General features: G+C 31.1%; 2 protein-coding genes across 3 annotated transcripts in view; one reads left to right on the top strand and one right to left on the bottom strand.

Annotated features, from left to right (window-relative positions):
- Positions 1-20,229, top strand: part of LOC101897915 (A-kinase anchor protein 10, mitochondrial) — a 79,600-nt gene that overhangs the window by 3,754 nt on the left and 55,617 nt on the right. Inside the window, exon 3 of one of the 2 annotated variants that reach the window (XM_059123887.1) lies at positions 800-2,827. In XM_059123887.1, coding sequence (XP_058979870.1) covers positions 800-2,826 — 2,027 coding nt within the window. In that variant the 3' untranslated portion in view covers position 2,827. Of the gene's footprint in view, positions 1-799; positions 3,001-20,229 lie in introns of those variants that run through there. The other variant, XM_011294472.3, reaches the window with a different exon arrangement.
- On the bottom strand, positions 17,112-19,010 carry LOC101898085 (probable cytochrome P450 303a1). The gene has a single exon (XM_005184116.3). The coding sequence runs from the start codon at positions 18,622-18,624 to the stop codon at positions 17,113-17,115; it is 1,512 nt and encodes a 503-aa protein (XP_005184173.1). The 5' UTR covers positions 18,625-19,010; the 3' UTR covers position 17,112.

The raw sequence follows: 20,229 nt of genomic DNA on the forward strand, positions 1-20,229 counted from the left end.
CATGGTCTGTTTCTGTCATGGATTTTCAAATCATATTTTTTCACGGACTATCTCTGCCATAGGCGTGGATTTTTAAATCATATTTTTTCGCGGACTATCTCTGCCATAGGCGTGGATTTTAAAATCATATTTTTTCACGGACTATCTCTGCCATAGGCGTGGATTTTTAAATCATATTTTTTCACGGACTATCTCGGCCATAGGCGTGGATTTTTAAATCATATTTTTTCACGGACTATCTCTGCCATAGGCGTGGATTTTTAAATCATAATTTTTTATGGACTATCTCTGCCATAGGCGTAGATTTTTAAATCATATTTTTTCATGGACTATCTCTGCCATAGGCGTGGATTTTTAAATCATATTTTTTCACGGACTATCTCTGCCATAGGCGTAGATTTTTAAATCATAATTTTGTATGGACTATCTCTGCCATAGGCGTAGATTTTTAAATCATATTTTTTCACGGACTATCTCTGCCATAGGCGTGCATTTTTAAATCATTTTTTTCATGGACTATCTCTGCCATTGGCGTGGATTTTTAAATCATTTTTTTTTCATGGACTATCTCTGCCATTGGCGTGGATTTTTAAATCATATTTTTTCATGGACTATCTCTGCCATTGGCGTGGATTTTTAAATCATATTTTTTCATGGACTATCTCTGCCATTGGCGTGGATTTTTAAATCATATTTTTTCATGGACTATCTCTGCCATTGGCGTGGATTTTTAAATCATATTTTTTTCACGGACTATTATTATTACTAATAAACTTTTTTCCTCTCCCACCTTTTTCAGATCTCTTCAAATACCACTCCCGCCTGTCGATGACCCTAACCTCGATTGTTAATGAACCAAATTGCCTCAGCTATTTTGTACAATACTTGGACAAGAAAAATGCTTTGTCATTTATAAAATTTTATTTGGATACAAAGAATTTTAAAAATGCTGCATTGGCACAATTGCGAAAAGAGCTCAAAATGAAAATGATAGCACAACAAATACCCGAAGAGGGTGAAACTGAAGTCACAACAACTGCAGCCACAAGAATAACCACCACAAACAGCTCCAATGATACTGATGATGATCAAATTCAAAATAAACAACAACAGCAGCAGTCGGCCGATATAACCGCCAATGGTGGGAGACATATCAATGATAGAAGTATTGGAGGAGGAGCTTCTATGCTCAAGCCTGGAGCCGCAAATAATAAACATGATTGTGATGACAATGATGAAGATGATGGTGGAGAAGAAAATATTGCTGATAACAGCCATGTACCTGAATTGAAAACTTTGTGTGATCTAACAATGCGCAAACCCCTAACCGATGATGAAAAATCACAAATATATGCCGAAACTAATAAGCAGATATATAAAAGTAACAATGAAAGACATAAACTCAAGGCTTCCTCGGAACTATCGCTGTGCAGTTTGATGAGTAATTTATCGGAAATAAATGAAAATGCCATTATCTCCTTGGCCAGTGTTAAGGATGCCTTGGCAATCTATAAGAAATACCTGATACAAGATGCCAAGCAACGTATCGAATTACCAGTAGATATACTCTCGAAAATATCCTTGATTATATGCAAAAAAGAGGCTAATGAAGATGATGCCACCACCTCCATAACGGCTGATTGTTTTCTGGAGGCTCAGGAATATGTTTTCCAGAAATTGGAAAGGGAATATCTCAATGATTATTTGCAAAGTACCTATTATGCCAAATATTGTGTGGATCTCATAGAGCAACAATGTTTAAATGTCAATGATATACTGCACAGTGAGGTGACATTGTTTTATTTTATGGAATATCTGGAGCAGCACAAGGAACGGGATTGTTTGGATTTTTGGTCAACAGCGATAAATTATCGCAAAAGTTATCTCAGCCATGATGCGGGATATTTGAATGAGAAAGAGGCCCAATCCGATGCCATGATAATCTATGAGAAATTCTTTTCATTGCAAAATGAAACTAAGCTTTGGTCTTCGAACAAATTAAGGGCTCATGTGGAAGCGGCAATCTGTACAGATGGTATGGTATATCATTGTTTTGATTTACCCCTAAAAGTGGCGGCCAAATATCTTGAACGTAAATATTTGAAATCGTTCCTAAAATCTTCCTTGTTTTCAAATTACCTAAATGAGTTAAAATCAAAGATTCAAGAAGAGACGGAAACTAAGGAAAGTCTGGTAAAAATTCCTTCGAAAATTGCTTTGCGACGATGTGTCAGTGACAAAACTTCAAATAGACATCGTAAAACTTTGTCAGATTGCACGTTGGATAATAAGATAACAATTTCCCAGCACAACACCCTATTGGCCTCAATGGATAATCATTATCCGCATGCGCACAGCGCTCAAACCACACATCATAATTTATCTACATCTTCCTCTACATCCAATTTAAAACAATTCCAATTGAATATTGATTCGTCACAGCTCACAAATCCCGATTTACTATGGCATCGTTCAAATTGCAATAATTTAAAATTCGGACGGGTCAATTCATTGGGCCGTTATGAACGAGATTTTGAATCTCCTGCCGATGCACTGCACAAAACTCCACAACATAACAGTGGCGGCAGCAGCAGCAGTAGCTCAAGTAATTGGCCTTTGTCGGGACTGAGCGGCACTCGTCTAAAGAATGCAATGCGTAAATTAATTAATTTACCCGAAGATAATGTACAGGAAGAAATTGCCTGGCAAGTTGCCGAAATGATTGTGAAAGATGTTACAAGTGTTACTATGGGCACCGGAGCTGTGAATCAATCGACGAATGTGAAATCTCCAACAACAATGGATGTTAAAATGCACAAAGTATAGAGTAAGTTGATTTTAAGTTTATTTTTTATGATTTTTTTTTTAATATTTGTTATTGTTATTTTATGTCAATGCAAACATACAACTATATACGAATATCTCGCGCTCTCTCTCTATTTTATTCTGAATCTATTTTAATTTACATTGAATCTCTGAATACAAATGTTTTAAAACAAATTTTGAATAACATTTGAAAAATGTTAGTATTATTAATTTTTATTATTCAAAAACCTACTACCCAAGTACCAGATATGCTGCACAGAACAAAATCAACCATTTTCAATCTTTCAGGAAAAATAATAGCAATTTTTTCAAGAGTCACTCTATTTTAAAAGGGGTATTCCACTTGATCCTACGCATTTTCAAATTCAATAGTTCCACAGGCTTTCAAGAGTATGCCCTTGGGCTTTCTCAAATTTGAGTTGTGATATCAGTTTCATCCCTCTGCCCCATGACTTTTTTCCATTCACTTTCTCGTTGCAGTAGTACCACTACAGTGTGGTGTAGGTTATCTTTTGTGCCACAATTTGAATACTATTTTTCCAAGAATTTATTAATCTAAGTTTATGCGATATCTATAATCAATTCCTTTTTTATCTTACTATGAATACTCGCTTAAAACCACAATGAACAAGCAATATCTATAAAATAATCTTACATTTTATTTAAAAAAAAAAAATGATTCTTTATTTTTAAAATGAATTTAATTCATTTTTACATCTTCAATATTTCCTAAAAAAAAAATATTTATATAAAATTTTGCAACATTTTGTTTTCCTCAATCTCCATGGGTTGTTTAAGAAATGAATAATCCTATATATTTATAAAAAGTAAAAACTCGCTATGTAAACAATAAAAATTATTTAACTATAATAATATATTAAAGAAAATATTTATATGGAAAACAAAAAGTAAAAAAAAATCAAAATTCACTATGAAATTCAAAATGAATGGATTCGAACTTTTGTTTTTTTTTTTTTGTAAATAATTAGTTTAGTGCGTTTACAATTCATGTTTGAGTCATGTGCAGTGTAATGTTGTCATATTTTTATTTAATATTTTTATAGCATACTTTCAGGCGCTTCGAAAAAAAAAAAAATGTTTTTAAATCTAAATAATAATAAAATCTTAATATAAAGTGCATTATGCTTTACTACTTTATAAGATAACTATACAGGGTGAGATGAAAAAACTGCAAAAAAGTCAAACGTCATAATTTTTACATTTTTTTTAAATTTAATTGAATGAAAGCAAAAAATGTCGGAAATAACACCATATTTTAGAATAAGTTTAGATTTGCTCGAATTCGACACCTCTGGCACGAATTATGGCCTTCAAACGTCCAATGAAACCGTCACACGCTGCCCGAATATTGCTCTGAGGTATTTTGGCCCATTCCCGGGGCCACTTGGTATCTTTTCGTGCCAACTTTGCTTTCCAAAATACTCCAGACACAATAGTCCAACGGGGATTGGTATTCGGAGTTTTTGTGCACTGGAATAAAAGCGAGGAACCTCATTTTGTAACCATTCTTGGGTGACGCGTGCTGAGGGCTATGATGCTGAGTTTTGTGGGAATGACCAAGCTCTGCGGCCAAAATGTTTCGTTGTCCAAGGCTTCAATACACCCTCCAGAATATTTTCACGATAATAGTCACCATTTATTTTGATGCCACGGTCGATTAATACGAGTTGAGAGCGAACATCGGCTGTTATGGCGGCCCACACCATCACTATGGCCGACGCTTGGTGGTCTGATGGTCAACCGAAGGTGCACATTTGCAGCTGACCTCTTTGGCAAGTAAAAACGCTCATTTTGTTTGTTTACAAACTGCTGGACAACGAATATTTTCCCATGGGAGAAACCCAAATTCGGCAGTTCACCACTTTCGGCCAAGCGAAGCAACTATTTAGCTCCTTTGAGTCTATTTTCTTTCCGTTGCGGTGTAAGTTCTTGCACTTTTGGAATTTCAATGGCTTTACCCCGAGCTCATTTGTTTAATATTTGCCGAATTTAATATTGCGATATGATATCACGAGCCATATTTCGGCCACTGTGACGCGTGTTTAGATAAAGTCACTTCTTTACTTTTCGAACCATTTCTGCTGATGTTGCTTTTTTTCCGTCCAGCGATGGTACGAGACACAAAAGATTTATTCACATTTAAATGCTGGAGTGCTCTAACGATAGCCACGCTTGGATTCCATCACGAATAACCTTTTTTCTGGAAAAAATGATTTTGTACGCTTGTAAAGAATATAATGAGCTGTCACTGGAACAATTTTAACAGCTGTAAGACGAGTGGCTTAGAAATGACAGCAGTCTGAAGTTGGTTGCAGTTTTTTCATCTAACCCTGTATATTAGTTTATATTACATCTTTTTTGTTAAAAATCATGGTTGAGAGTGCTCAAAAGTATGCTACAAAAATAATAAATAAAAATATGAAAACTTCACTCCTCATTGGACTCCATTATAATTTGCAAATTAGCCTCTAATTGTAAATCTATTAAAAGTATTTATTAATAAAGTTTCTCATTTGATTTGGATACAATCAGAATATTGAAGAACAAGCTGTTAGACATTGTTTTTTTACATTACTTTTTGTTTTCTTGTAAATACTCCAATATATATCTATCCTATTAAAATGATATTTATCTATATAATCATAATTTTTTCTACTACTATTTCATACATCCTATTCCTCAGTAAAAAGACGAATACAATTAAATTATGATAGCTTTTGGAATATATTTAAAGAAATCTCATCAATATCCCCATAGCATTGAATCAATAATATTTACATATACATTTAAAGTTATAATTGGAAAGGGGTCCATATCGCACTCCAGAAGTATTGAATTTATAAACCTTTATTATTTGGAAAAAATCATATTTTGTCCTTTGGGGTGCCGAGATTATTCTCTATTGAATCAATTGTTGAGAAATGAATCTTATTTTTATTCTATAGCATTTCATTTTTTTCTAATATTTTTTTATATGGCTCGAGGTCATTATTCTGTTTCCTATATTTTTCAATCATTTAAATTTTCCAAATTATTTCATCTCCACGACCCAATGTCTCAAATTACTCCGGACTATGCTCTCTATTTACCTTGCAGCATTTAAAATGCTCTATTCTCCCCTATATTTTTATTTATTTCAAAGAATTTATTATTTTATAAAAGTTTTATTTTTTATACATATATTTAACCATTCCATTTATATCCTCAAAGAAAAATAGTTTTAACATTAAAGTATACATTTTTGTTATTTATAAATAAACTATTTTATTTTTATCAATATATAAATGTTATTTGTTTAAAACTAGAAATTGATTTAAGTTCGAGATACGCATAAGCGTCATAAAATTATTATTATTGAATATTAATAAATATTTTCTAAATATATAAACACAAACATTTTCTATATATTTTACAATTTTTCAACAAATTTCTTTTAATGAAAATCAATCAATTTTTGAACTCAATAAACACCTGCGAGTATATCCCAACATAACGAATCTAAAGCTCCTTAGTTAAAAGGAGGCATAACCAAATCCATCGTGTATAAACATCGAATTTTAGCACTTCAAACACAAGTAACAAATGTGAAATCAAAATGTCAAATATTTCGAAGTGCAGAAAAAAAAAAAGAAATTAATCCAAGGGACGAAGTTGCGTAAACCTGCAGACTTCTGACCACTACAGAACAAACTTCCCTAAGCTTGACTCTAGTGACCCATACATACAGGATGAGATAACAAAAATTCAACTAAGTCAAACGCCATAATTTTAAAATTTTTTTTAATTTTATTGAATGAAGGCAAAAAATGGCGGAAATATCATTAAATTTTAGAATAAGTTTGGATTTGTTCGAATCGCTCATCTTTGGCACGAATTATGGCCTTCAAATGACCAATGAAACCGTCACAAGCTGCCCGAATGTTGCTCTGCGGTATTTTGGCCCATTCCCGCCGAAGCGATTGCTTGAGGTTATCGACATTTTCGTATTTAGTGTTTAGTGCTAACCTTGCTTTCCAAAATACTCCAGATACAATAGTCCAACGGATGGGTATACAGAGATATTGGAGGCCATTGTGCGCTGGAAATGAAGCGAGGAACCTCATTTTGTACCCATTCTTGGGTGGCGCGTGCTGAGTGCGATTGCGCTGAGTCCTGTTGGAATGTCCAAGGTCTGCGGCCAAAATGTTTTCGTGACCAAGGCTTTAATATACCCTCCATTATATTTTCGTGATAATATTCGGCATTTATACTGATGCCACGGTCGATTAAGTCCTGTCATTGGAAGTCCTGGGAAGATATTCTTTAAAAATCCACGTTTGAATGTCTGTAAGTCCTGGGAAGATATTCTTTAAAAATCCACTCCTGAATGTCTGTAAGTCCTGGGAAGATATTCTTTAAAAATCGACGTTTGAAGGTATGCCGGTCCTTGACCTGCTGGTCTGTAGGTCCTTGAAAAAATATTTTTTAAAAATTCACGTTTAAAGTTTTGTAGGTCCTTGAAAAATTATTCTTTAAAAATCTACGTTCAAAGGTCAGTAGTTCCTACTTTAAAAATGCACTTTTAAAGGTCTATAGGTCCTTGAAAAATTGTGTTTTTAAAATCCACGTTTAAAGGTCTGTAGGTCCTTGAAAAAGTATTTTTTAAAAGTCTACGTTTAAAGGTCTGTAGGTCCTTGAAAAAGTATTTTTTAAAAGTCTACGTTTAAATGTCTGCAGCTCTTTGAAAAAATATTCTTTAAAAATCCACGTTCATTTGGCTGTATTTCCTTGAAAAAATATTCTTTAAAAATCCACGTTTATTTGGCTGTATTTCCTTGAAAAAATATTCTTTAAAAATCCACGTTTATTTGGCTGTATTTCCTTGAAAAAATATTCTTTAAAAATCCACGTTTATTTGGCTGTATTTCCTTGAAAAAATATTCTTTAAAAATCCACGTTTATTTGGCTGTATTTCCTTGAAAAAATATTCTTTAAAAATCCACGTTTATTTGGCTGTATTTCCTTGAAAAAATATTCTTTAAAAATCCACGTTTATTTGGCTGTATTTCCTTGAAAAAATATTCTTTAAAAATCCACGTTTATTTGGCTGTATTTCCTTGAAAAAATATTCTTTAAAAATCCACGTTTATTTGGCTGTATTTCCTTGAAAAAATATTCTTTAAAAATCCACGTTTATTTGGCTGTATTTCCTTGAAAAAATATTCTTTAAAAATCCACGTTTATTTGGCTGTATTTCCTTGAAAAAATATTCTTTAAAAATCCACGTTTATTTGGCTGTATTTCCTTGAAAAAATATTCTTTAAAAATCCACGTTTATTTGGCTGTATTTCCTTGAAAAAATATTCTTTAAAAATCCACGTTTATTTGGCTGTATTTCCTTGAAAAAATATTCTTTAAAAATCCACGTTTATTTGGCTGTATTTCCTTGAAAAAATATTCTTTAAAAATCCACGTTTATTTGGCTGTATTTCCTTGAAAAAATATTCTTTAAAAATCCACGTTTATTTGGCTGTATTTCCTTGAAAAAATATTCTTTAAAAATCCACGTTTATTTGGCTGTATTTCCTTGAAAAAATATTCTTTAAAAATCCACGTTTATTTGGCTGTATTTCCTTGAAAAAATATTCTTTAAAAATCCACGTTTATTTGGCTGTATTTCCTTGAAAAAATATTCTTTAAAAATCCACGTTTATTTGGCTGTATTTCCTTGAAAAAATATTCTTTAAAAATCCACGTTTATTTGGCTGTATTTCCTTGAAAAAATATTCTTTAAAAATCCACGTTTATTTGGCTGTATTTCCTTGAAAAAATATTCTTTAAAAATCCACGTTTATTTGGCTGTATTTCCTTGAAAAAATATTCTTTAAAATCCACGTTTATTTGGCTGTATTTCCTTGAAAAAATATTCTTTAAAAATCCACGTTTATTTGGCTGTATTTCCTTGAAAAAATATTCTTTAAAAATCCACGTTTATTTGGCTGTATTTCCTTGAAAAAATATTCTTTAAAAATCCACGTTTATTTGGCTGTATTTCCTTGAAAAAATATTCTTTAAAAATCCACGTTTATTTGGCTGTATTTCCTTGAAAAAATATTCTTTAAAAATCCACGTTTATTTGGCTGTTGGTCCTTGAAAAAATATTCTTTAAAAATCCACGTTTATTTGGCTGTATTTCCTTGAAAAAATATTCTTTAAAAATCCACGTTTATTTGGCTGTATTTCCTTGAAAAAATATTCTTTAAAAATCCACGTTTATTTGGCTGTATTTCCTTGAAAAAATATTCTTTAAAAATCCATGTTTATTTGGCTGTATTTCCTTGAAAAAATATTCTTTAAAAATCCACGTTTATTTGGCTGTATTTCCTTGAAAAAATATTCTTTAAAAATCCACGTTTATTTGGCTGTATTTCCTTGAAAAAATATTCTTTAAAAATCCACGTTTATTTGGCTGTATTTCCTTGAAAAAATATTCTTTAAAAATCCACGTTTATTTGGCTGTTGGTCCTTGAAAAAATATTCTTTAAAAATCCACGTTTATTTGGCTGTATTTCCTTGAAAAAATATTCTTTAAAAATCCACGTTTATTTGGCTGTATTTCCTTGAAAAAATATTCTTTAAAAATCCACGTTTATTTGGCTGTATTTCCTTGAAAAAATATTCTTTAAAAATCCACGTTTATTTGGCTGTATTTCCTTGAAAAAATATTCTTTAAAAATCCACGTTTATTTGGCTGTATTTCCTTGAAAAAATATTCTTTAAAAATCCACGTTTATTTGGCTGTATTTCCTTGAAAAAATATTCTTTAAAAATCCACGTTTATTTGGCTGTATTTCCTTGAAAAAATATTCTTTAAAAATCCACGTTTATTTGGCTGTATTTCCTTGAAAAAATATTCTTTAAAAATCCACGTTTATTTGGCTGTATTTCCTTGAAAAAATATTCTTTAAAAATCCACGTTTATTTGGCTGTATTTCCTTGAAAAAATATTCTTTAAAAATCCACGTTTATTTGGCTGTATTTCCTTGAAAAAATATTCTTTAAAAATCCACGTTTATTTGGCTGTATTTCCTTGAAAAAATATTCTTTAAAAATCCACGTTTATTTGGCTGTATTTCCTTGAAAAAATATTCTTTAAAAATCCACGTTTATTTGGCTGTATTTCCTTGAAAAAATATTCTTTAAAAATCCACGTTTATTTGGCTGTATTTCCTTGAAAAAATATTCTTTAAAAATCCACGTTTATTTGGCTGTATTTCCTTGAAAAAATATTCTTTAAAAATCCACGTTTATTTGGCTGTATTTCCTTGAAAAAATATTCTTTAAAAATCCACGTTTATTTGGCTGTATTTCCTTGAAAAAATATTCTTTAAAAATCCACGTTTATTTGGCTGTATTTCCTTGAAAAAATATTCTTTAAAAATCCACGTTTATTTGGCTGTATTTCCTTGAAAAAATATTCTTTAAAAATCCACGTTTATTTGGCTGTATTTCCTTGAAAAAATATTCTTTAAAAATCCACGTTTATTTGGCTGTATTTCCTTGAAAAAATATTCTTTAAAAATCCACGTTTATTTGGCTGTATTTCCTTGAAAAAATATTCTTTAAAAATCCACGTTTATTTGGCTGTATTTCCTTGAAAAAATATTCTTTAAAAATCCACGTTTATTTGGCTGTATTTCCTTGAAAAAATATTCTTTAAAAATCCACGTTTATTTGGCTGTATTTCCTTGAAAAAATATTCTTTAAAAATCCACGTTTATTTGGCTGTATTTCCTTGAAAAAATATTCTTTAAAAATCCACGTTTATTTGGCTGTATTTCCTTGAAAAAATATTCTTTAAAAATCCACGTTTATTTGGCTGTATTTCCTTGAAAAAATATTCTTTAAAAATCCACGTTTATTTGGCTGTATTTCCTTGAAAAAATATTCTTTAAAAATCCACGTTTATTTGGCTGTTGGTCCTTGAAAAAATATTCTTTAAAAATCCACGTTTATTTGGCTGTATTTCCTTGAAAAAATATTCTTTAAAAATCCACGTTTATTTGGCTGTATTTCCTTGAAAAAATATTCTTTAAAAATCCACGTTTATTTGGCTGTATTTCCTTGAAAAAATATTCTTTAAAAATCCACGTTTATTTGGCTGTATTTCCTTGAAAAAATATTCTTTAAAAATCCACGTTTATTTGGCTGTTGGTCCTTGAAAAAATATTCTTTAAAAATCCACGTTTATTTGGCTGTATTTCCTTGAAAAAATATTCTTTAAAAATCCACGTTTATTTGGCTGTATTTCCTTGAAAAAATATTCTTTAAAAATCCATGTTTATTTGGCTGTATTTCCTTGAAAAAATATTCTTTAAAAATCCACGTTTATTTTGCTGTATTTCCTTGAAAAAATATTCTTTAAAAATCCACGTTTATTTGGCTGTATTTCCTTGAAAAAATATTCTTTAAAAATCCACGTTTATTTGGCTGTATTTCCTTGAAAAAATATTCTTTAAAAATCCACGTTTATTTGGCTGTATTTCCTTGAAAAAATATTCTTTAAAAATCCACGTTTATTTGGCTGTATTTCCTTGAAAAAATATTCTTTAAAAATCCACGTTTATTTGGCTGTATTTCCTTGAAAAAATATTCTTTAAAAATCCACGTTTATTTGGCTGTATTTCCTTGAAAAAATATTCTTTAAAAATCCACGTTTATTTGGCTGTATTTCCTTGAAAAAATATTCTTTAAAAATCCACGTTTATTTGGCTGTATTTCCTTGAAAAAATATTCTTTAAAAATCCACGTTTATTTGGCTGTATTTCCTTGAAAAAATATTCTTTAAAAATCCACGTTTATTTGGCTGTATTTCCTTGAAAAAATATTCTTTAAAAATCCACGTTTATTTGGCTGTATTTCCTTGAAAAAATATTCTTTAAAAATCCACGTTTATTTGGCTGTATTTCCTTGAAAAAATATTCTTTAAAAATCCACGTTTATTTGGCTGTATTTCCTTGAAAAAATATTCTTTAAAAATCCACGTTTATTTGGCTGTATTTCCTTGAAAAAATATTCTTTAAAAATCCACGTTTATTTGGCTGTATTTCCTTAAAAAATTCTCTTTAAAAATCCACGTTTATTTGGCTGTATTTCCTTGAAAAAATATTCTTTAAAAATCCACGTTTATTTGGCTGTATTTCCTTGAAAAAATATTCTTTAAAAATCCACGTTTATTTGGCTGTTGGTCCTTGAAAAAATATTCTTTAAAAATCCACGTTTATTTGGCTGTATTTCCTTGAAAAAATATTCTTTAAAAATCCACGTTCATTTGGCTGTATTTCCTTGAAAAAATATTCTTTAAAAATCCATGTTTATTTGGCTGTATTTCCTTGAAAAAATATTCTTTAAAAATCCACGTTTATTTGGCTGTATTTCCTTGAAAAAATATTCTTTAAAAATCCACGTTTATTTGGCTGTATTTCCTTGAAAAAATATTCTTTAAAAATCCACGTTTATTTGGCTGTATTTCCTTGAAAAAATATTCTTTAAAAATCCACGTTTATTTGGCTGTATTTCCTTGAAAAAATATTCTTTAAAAATCCACGTTTATTTGGCTGTATTTCCTTGAAAAAATATTCTTTAAAAATCCACGTTTATTTGGCTGTATTTCCTTGAAAAAATATTCTTTAAAAATCCACGTTTATTTGGCTGTATTTCCTTGAAAAAATATTCTTTAAAAATCCACGTTTATTTGGCTGTATTTCCTTGAAAAAATATTCTTTAAAAATCCACGTTTATTTGGCTGTATTTCCTTGAAAAAATATTCTTTAAAAATCCACGTTTATTTGGCTGTTGGTCCTTGAAAAAATATTCTTTAAAAATCCACGTTTATTTGGCTGTATTTCCTTGAAAAAATATTCTTTAAAAATCCACGTTTATTTGGCTGTATTTCCTTGAAAAAATATTCTTTAAAAATCCATGTTTATTTGGCTGTATTTCCTTGAAAAAATATTCTTTAAAAATCCACGTTTATTTGGCTGTATTTCCTTGAAAAAATATTCTTTAAAAATCCACGTTTATTTGGCTGTATTTCCTTGAAAAAATATTCTTTAAAAATCCACGTTTATTTGGCTGTATTTCCTTGAAAAAATATTCTTTAAAAATCCACGTTTATTTGGCTGTATTTCCTTGAAAAAATATTCTTTAAAAATCCACGTTTATTTGGCTGTATTTCCTTGAAAAAATATTCTTTAAAAATCCACGTTTATTTGGCTGTATTTCCTTGAAAAAATATTCTTTAAAAATCCACGTTTATTTGGCTGTATTTCCTTGAAAAAATATTCTTTAAAAATCCACGTTTATTTGGCTGTATTTCCTTGAAAAAATATTCTTTAAAAATCCACGTTTATTTGGCTGTATTCCTTGAAAAAATATTCTTTAAAAATCCACGTTTATTTGGCTGTATTTCCTTGAAAAAATATTCTTTAAAAATCCACGTTTATTTGGCTGTATTTCCTTGAAAAAATATTCTTTAAAAATCCACGTTTATTTGGCTGTATTTCCTTGAAAAAATATTCTTTAAAAATCCACGTTTAAAGGTCTGTAGGTCCTTGAAAAAATATTCTTTAAAAATCCACGTTTATTTGGCTGTATTTCCTTGAAAAAATATTCTTTAAAAATCCACGTTTAAAGGTCTGTAGGTCCTTCAAAAAATATTCTTTAAAAATCCACGTTTATTTGGCTGTATTTCCTTGAAAAAATATTCTTTAAAAATCCACGTTTAAAGGTCTGTAGGTCCTTCAAAAAATATTCTTTAAAAATCCACGTTTATTTGGCTGTATTTCCTTGAAAAAATATTCTTTAAAAATCCACGTTTAAAGGTCTGTAGGTCCTTGAAAAAATATTCTTTAAAAATCCACGTTTATTTGGCTGTATTTCCTTGAAAAAATATTCTTTAAAAATCCACGTTTATTTGGCTGTATTTCCTTGAAAAAATATTCTTTAAAAATCCACGTTTATTTGGCTGTATTTCCTTGAAAAAATATTCTTTAAAAATCCACGTTTATTTGGCTGTATTTCCTTGAAAAAATATTCTTTAAAAATCCACGTTTATTTGGCTGTATTTCCTTGAAAAAATATTCTTTAAAAATCCACGTTTATTTGGCTGTATTTCCTTGAAAAAATATTCTTTAAAAATCCACGTTTATTTGGCTGTATTTCCTTGAAAAAATATTCTTTAAAAATCCACGTTTATTTGGCTGTATTTCCTTGAAAAAATATTCTTTAAAAATCCACGTTTATTTGGCTGTATTTCCTTGAAAAAATATTCTTTAAAAATCCACGTTTATTTGGCTGTATTTCCTTGAAAAAATATTCTTTAAAAATCCATGTTTATTTGGCTGTATTTCCTTGAAAAAATATTCTTTAAAAATCCACGTTTATTTGGCTGTATTTCCTTGAAAAAATATTCTTTAAAAATCCACGTTTATTTGGCTGTATTTCCTTGAAAAAATATTCTTTAAAAATCCACGTTTATTTGGCTGTATTTCCTTGAAAAAATATTCTTTAAAAATCCACGTTTATTTGGCTGTTGGTCCTTGAAAAAATATTCTTTAAAAATCCACGTTTATTTGGCTGTATTTCCTTGAAAAAATATTCTTTAAAAATCCACGTTTATTTGGCTGTATTTCCTTGAAAAAATATTCTTTAAAAATCCACGTTTATTTGGCTGTATTTCCTTGAAAAAATATTCTTTAAAAATCCACGTTTATTTGGCTGTATTTCCTTGAAAAAATATTCTTTAAAAATCCACGTTTATTTGGCTGTATTTCCTTGAAAAAATATTCTTTAAAAATCCACGTTTATTTGGCTGTATTTCCTTGAAAAAATATTCTTTAAAAATCCACGTTTATTTGGCTGTTGGTCCTTGAAAAAATATTCTTTAAAAATCCACGTTTATTTGGCTGTATTTCCTTGAAAAATATTCTTTAAAAATCCACGTTTATTTGGCTGTATTTCCTTGAAAAAATATTCTTTAAAAATCCATGTTTATTTGGCTGTATTTCCTTGAAAAAATATTCTTTAAAAATCCACGTTTATTTGGCTGTTGGTCCTTGAAAAAATATTCTTTAAAAATCCACGTTTATTTGGCTGTATTTCCTTGAAAAAATATTCTTTAAAAATCCACGTTTATTTGGCTGTATTTCCTTGAAAAAATATTCTTTAAAAATCCATGTTTATTTGGCTGTATTTCCTTGAAAAAATATTCTTTAAAAATCCACGTTTATTTGGCTGTATTTCCTTGAAAAAATATTCTTTAAAAATCCACGTTTATTTGGCTGTATTTCCTTGAAAAAATATTCTTTAAAAATCCACGTTTATTTGGCTGTATTTCCTTGAAAAAATATTCTTTAAAAATCCACGTTTATTTGGCTGTATTTCCTTGAAAAAATATTCTTTAAAAATCCACGTTTATTTGGCTGTATTCCTTGAAAAAATATTCTTTAAAAATCCACGTTTATTTGGCTGTATTTCCTTGAAAAAATATTCTTTAAAAATCCACGTTTATTTGGCTGTATTTCCTTGAAAAAATATTCTTTAAAAATCCACGTTTATTTGGCTGTATTTCCTTGAAAAAATATTCTTTAAAAATCCACGTTTAAAGGTCTGTAGGTCCTTGAAAAAATATTCTTTAAAAATCCACGTTTATTTGGCTGTATTTCCTTGAAAAAATATTCTTTAAAAATCCACGTTTAAAGGTCTGTAGGTCCTTCAAAAAATATTCTTTAAAAATCCACGTTTATTTGGCTGTATTTCCTTGAAAAAATATTCTTTAAAAATCCACGTTTAAAGGTCTGTAGGTCCTTGAAAAAATATTCTTTAAAAATCCACGTTTATTTGGCTGTATTTCCTTGAAAAAATATTCTTTAAAAATCCACGTTTAAAGGTCTGTAGGTCCTTGAAAAAATATTCTTTAAAAATCCACGTTTATTTGGCTGTATTTCCTTGAAAAAATATTCTTTAAAAATCCACGTTTAAAGGTCTGTAGGTCCTTGAAAAAATATTCTTTAAAAATCCACGTTTATTTGGCTGTATTTCCTTGAAAAAATATTCTTTAAAAATCCACGTTTAAAGGTCTGTAGGTCCTTGAAAAAATATTCTTTAAAAATCCACGTTTATTTGGCTGTATTTCCTTGAAAAAATATTCTTTAAAAATCCACGTTTAAAGGTCTGTAGGTCCTTGAAAAAATATTCTTTAAAAATCCACGTTTATTTGGCTGTATTTCCTTGAAAAAATATTCTTTAAAAATCCACGTTTAAAGGTCTGTAGGTCCTTGAAAAAATATTCTTTAAAAATCCACGTTTATTTGGCTGTATTTCCTTGAAAAAATATTCTTTAAAAATCCACGTTTAAAGGTCTGTAGGTCCTTGAAAAAATATTCTTTAAAAATCCACGTTTATTTGGCTGTATTTCCTTGAAAAAATATTCTTTAAAAATCCAAGTTTAAAGGTCTGTAGGTCCTTGAAAAAATATTCTTCAAAAATCCACGTTTAAAGGTCTGTAGGTCCTTGAAAAAATATTCTTTAAAAATCCACGTTTATGTGGCTGTATTTCCTTGAAAAAATATTATTTAAAAATCCACGTTTAAAGGTCTGTAGGACCTTAAAAAAATATTATTTAAAAATCCACGTTTAAAGGTCTGTAGGACCTTAAAAAAAATATTCTTTAAAAATCTACGTTCAAAGGTATGTAGGTCCTTGAAAAAATATTCTTTAAAAATCCACGTTTATTTGGCTGTATTTTCTTGAAAAAATATTCTTTAAAAATCCACGTTTATTTGGCTGTATTTTCTTGAAAAATATTCTTTAAAAATCCACGTTTATTTGGCTGTATTTCGTTGAAAAAATATTCTTTAAAAATCTACGTTTAAAGGTCTGTTGGTCCTTGAAAAAATATTATTTAAAAATCCACGTTTAAAGGTCTGTAGGACCTTGAATAAATATTCTTTAAAAATCTACGTTCAAAGGTATGTAAGTCCTTAAAAAATTATTCTTTAAAAATCCTTGAAAAATTGTGTTTTTAAAATCCACGTTTAAAGGTCTGTAGGTGCTTAAAATATATGGTTTTAAAAATCCACATTTAAAAGTCTGTAGGTCGTTGAAAAAATATTCATGTTCCAATAAAACAACAAACTTGATAGCTCATCCTTGTTTTTCTTTCACCAACCATTTTTTAATTTCGATTTTTTTATTTACAACATTTTCTTAAAGAACTAGGTTTTTTTAATCTACACAAGCATAACGTGGCACCATATAGGCCATATAAGGTTTCACCGATGACGTTACACCATCCAAAGGCTCATCGTCTGGCAGCGGCCCCGGCAAAGCTTCAAAACGGAAATTTTGCAATACCGTGGTAATGAACATAAACAATGTCTGGCGGCCCAAAATATCGCCCATACAACGGTGGCGGCCATAACCAAATGGATTATAGGCCTCGGGAACCTTGAGACAACCATCAACTATAAACCTTTCTGGATTGAATTTTTGAGGACTTGGAAAGTGCACGGGATTCATTAACATGCCACGAAAACAGGCTATTACCATGGTATCTTTGGGTATTTCATAGCCTGAGAGGCGGGTATCTTTCAGAGCACGATGTGGTATACCAAATGTATTGCCCATAAACATGCGCACAGACTCCAAAACTATGGCTTCGCAATAGGGTAATTTTATGCGATCTTTCCATTCGGGTCGCCGCTCAAGGCCCACCACTTCTTTGATTTCATTGAAGGCCCGTTCCTGGATTTCGGGGCTGCGGACCATGTGAAGAAAACCAAAACCCAGACTTTTGTTGGTCGTCTCCGAACCGGCTAAAAACATGTCCAAACAAACCGCCAATAACTGTTCCTCGGTGAAAGAGGGTCTTCGTTCGGGATTTTCCAATTCCCTCAAATAGCTGTCCATCAGATCTCGTGGAATACTGTAGTTTCTAAATGATTCCTTGTGGATCTGTACCTCTTTGCGTAGAAAACTGTAGATTCGCTCATGATTCTCCACAAAAGCATTGTAGCCAGAATAATTGGGCGCTACGTAGCGCATAAATGGAAAATGGCTAAACATTGCCCCCACCATATCCACATGCTGGAAGAGTTCGAAGAACATTTGCAACAGATCATTAATTTCTTCACTATTCCGATCGTAACGTTTTCCCGACATCATGGACCATAAATTGTTGAGGACATAGACAGTGAACAGGTTTACCATGGCCACCTGGGCCCGCTTGCCGCCCTGCTGTCGCACAATTTCCTTTAAATCTTCCAAAAGATATTCAGCTTCCTGCTGAATGCCATGAATCATGCCACTGCGGGCAAAACCGAAATCCTTCAAATGTCTCAATATGAATCTGCGTTGTTCCACCCACAACTCGCCATCCGTCACCAGTATCCCCTTTTTGGAATTAAAGGTGCGCATGCGATAAAATATGCCATCCGGTTTGCCATCCAAATCCTCATTGGTCATCATCTCTTGTATCGTATCATTGTAGTAGGCAATCACCACTTTATCCTTGCCAATTTTCAGGCCATACAGGCCGTAGGGATTCACATACACTTTGGCTAATTCATCAATCACTTTACAGAACATGCCATGCTTGGCACGTAATTTGGAAATTTTCAAGGCACAACCCACAATGGGATACCACTTGGGTCCGGGTGGGAAGCGACGAGGTTTACGTATATCCCAGATGAGGAACAGGAGGACGAGGACCGTGAAAAACGTAACCGCATAAAACATGTTAATGAAATCGAAACGAATTTATCAAGGGGGCTTTGTTAATCCGTTAGGGTTATGCAGATTTATGGTCCAAAGGAATGATTTATTACTTCCGCCTTAAAATTTTGTCAAATTCATTTTGTTCGCTTGGTTTGTGATTTTCCGATTTGACACACTTCACTTTTTACGTTTTTACATGTAGTTTTCCTGTCGCCGCCAAAGTTCCGCACTTTCGTTTTTATTTTCTTTTCTGTTTTCCCGCTCCGACAAGTTATGGCTTTAAGGTGTTCACTGAACTGAAGCGTTTTCTTTGGTTGCATCATATTTTATACCAGTGGTCAACTGAACCAGTCTGCCGTTTGGAAAATAGTAAAACGCTTTGGCTTTACTAGTTGGCTTCCAGTGTTTCTTAAAGCCGATGCGCGGCGGCGCCGGCGGTGTGTTGTGTCCCTGATTCACTTTCCTCTGCAACTTGTCCATTATGTAAGATGAAAAACAACAGCATTTGTGAGGTTTGTCGAATGGCTGTTGGCCATTTTATTTTTGCATCAAATCTCTTGCAATTTGATATCATTAGCAATCAAGCTGAAATTGCTCAATCAGATTTGAAATTATATTAAAGAAGAGATATTTTATTTTTTAGATAAAGCTATGTCAGGCCGCCAAAAATATCCTTAAAATTCACAACTTTTGAATGGGTCAACTAAGAAATATTCCTAATACAAATGCTATTTGCTAGAGAACTCTGACAAATATATTTGAAATATCCACGATTTCTAGGAGGCTCCTTGATTACAAACCTGAAATATAGATGGTTTAGGATAGGCCTCTAAATAACATTCTTGAAATATTCACTATTTTCGAATATGCGTGTAAAAATATTCATAAAAAATTCATGAATTGGTCTCCAAATAATATTCTTAATAATCCTCGAGCCCCCGATGAGTACGGAACATATATTCTTCAAAATCCAAGAGGCTTTTACAAATCCAGGAAACATATTTTAAAAACTCCACAAACAAGTTATGGGTCCAGAAAATAAATTTTTAAAAGTGTACGAGTCGATATACAAAGTGAGATAAAAAATAATGTCAAACGCCATAATTTTTACTTTTTTTTTTAAATTTTATTGAATAAAAGCAAAAAAATGTCGGAAATAGCATCAAATTTTAGAATAAACTTAGATTTGTTCGATTTGGTTACCTTTGGCCTTCAAACGCCCAATGAAACTGCCCAAATGTTGCTCTGCGGTATTTTGGCCCATTCCCGGCGAAGCGCTTGCTTGAGATGATCTACACTTTGGTATTTTTTAGTGCCAACCTTGCTTTCCAAAATACTCAAGACAGATGCCAGACAGTCCAACGGATTGGTATCCGGAGATTTTGGTAGCCATTGTGTGCTGGAAATGAAACGAGGAAACTCATTTTTTAACCATTCTTGGGTGGCGCGTGCTGAGTTGGAATATCCAAGGTCTGCAGCCAAAATGTTTGCGTGCCCAAGGCTTTAATACAACCTTCAGACTATTTTTGCGATAATATTAGGCATTTATTCTGATGTCACGGTCGATTAATACGCACGAGCGGAGAGCGACCATCGGCTGTTATGGCGGTCCACACCATCACCATG

The sequence above is a fragment of the Musca domestica genome, unplaced genomic scaffold (assembly GCF_030504385.1).
Source record: "Musca domestica strain aabys unplaced genomic scaffold, Musca_domestica.polishedcontigs.V.1.1 26, whole genome shotgun sequence".
Lineage (NCBI taxonomy): Eukaryota > Metazoa > Arthropoda > Insecta > Diptera > Muscidae > Musca > Musca domestica.

Excerpts from the sequence above, each read along its gene's own strand:
- LOC101898085 (XM_005184116.3), bottom strand. The coding sequence starts at position 18,624 with ATGTTTTATGCGGTTACGTTTTTCACGGTCCTCGTCCTCCTGTTCCTC.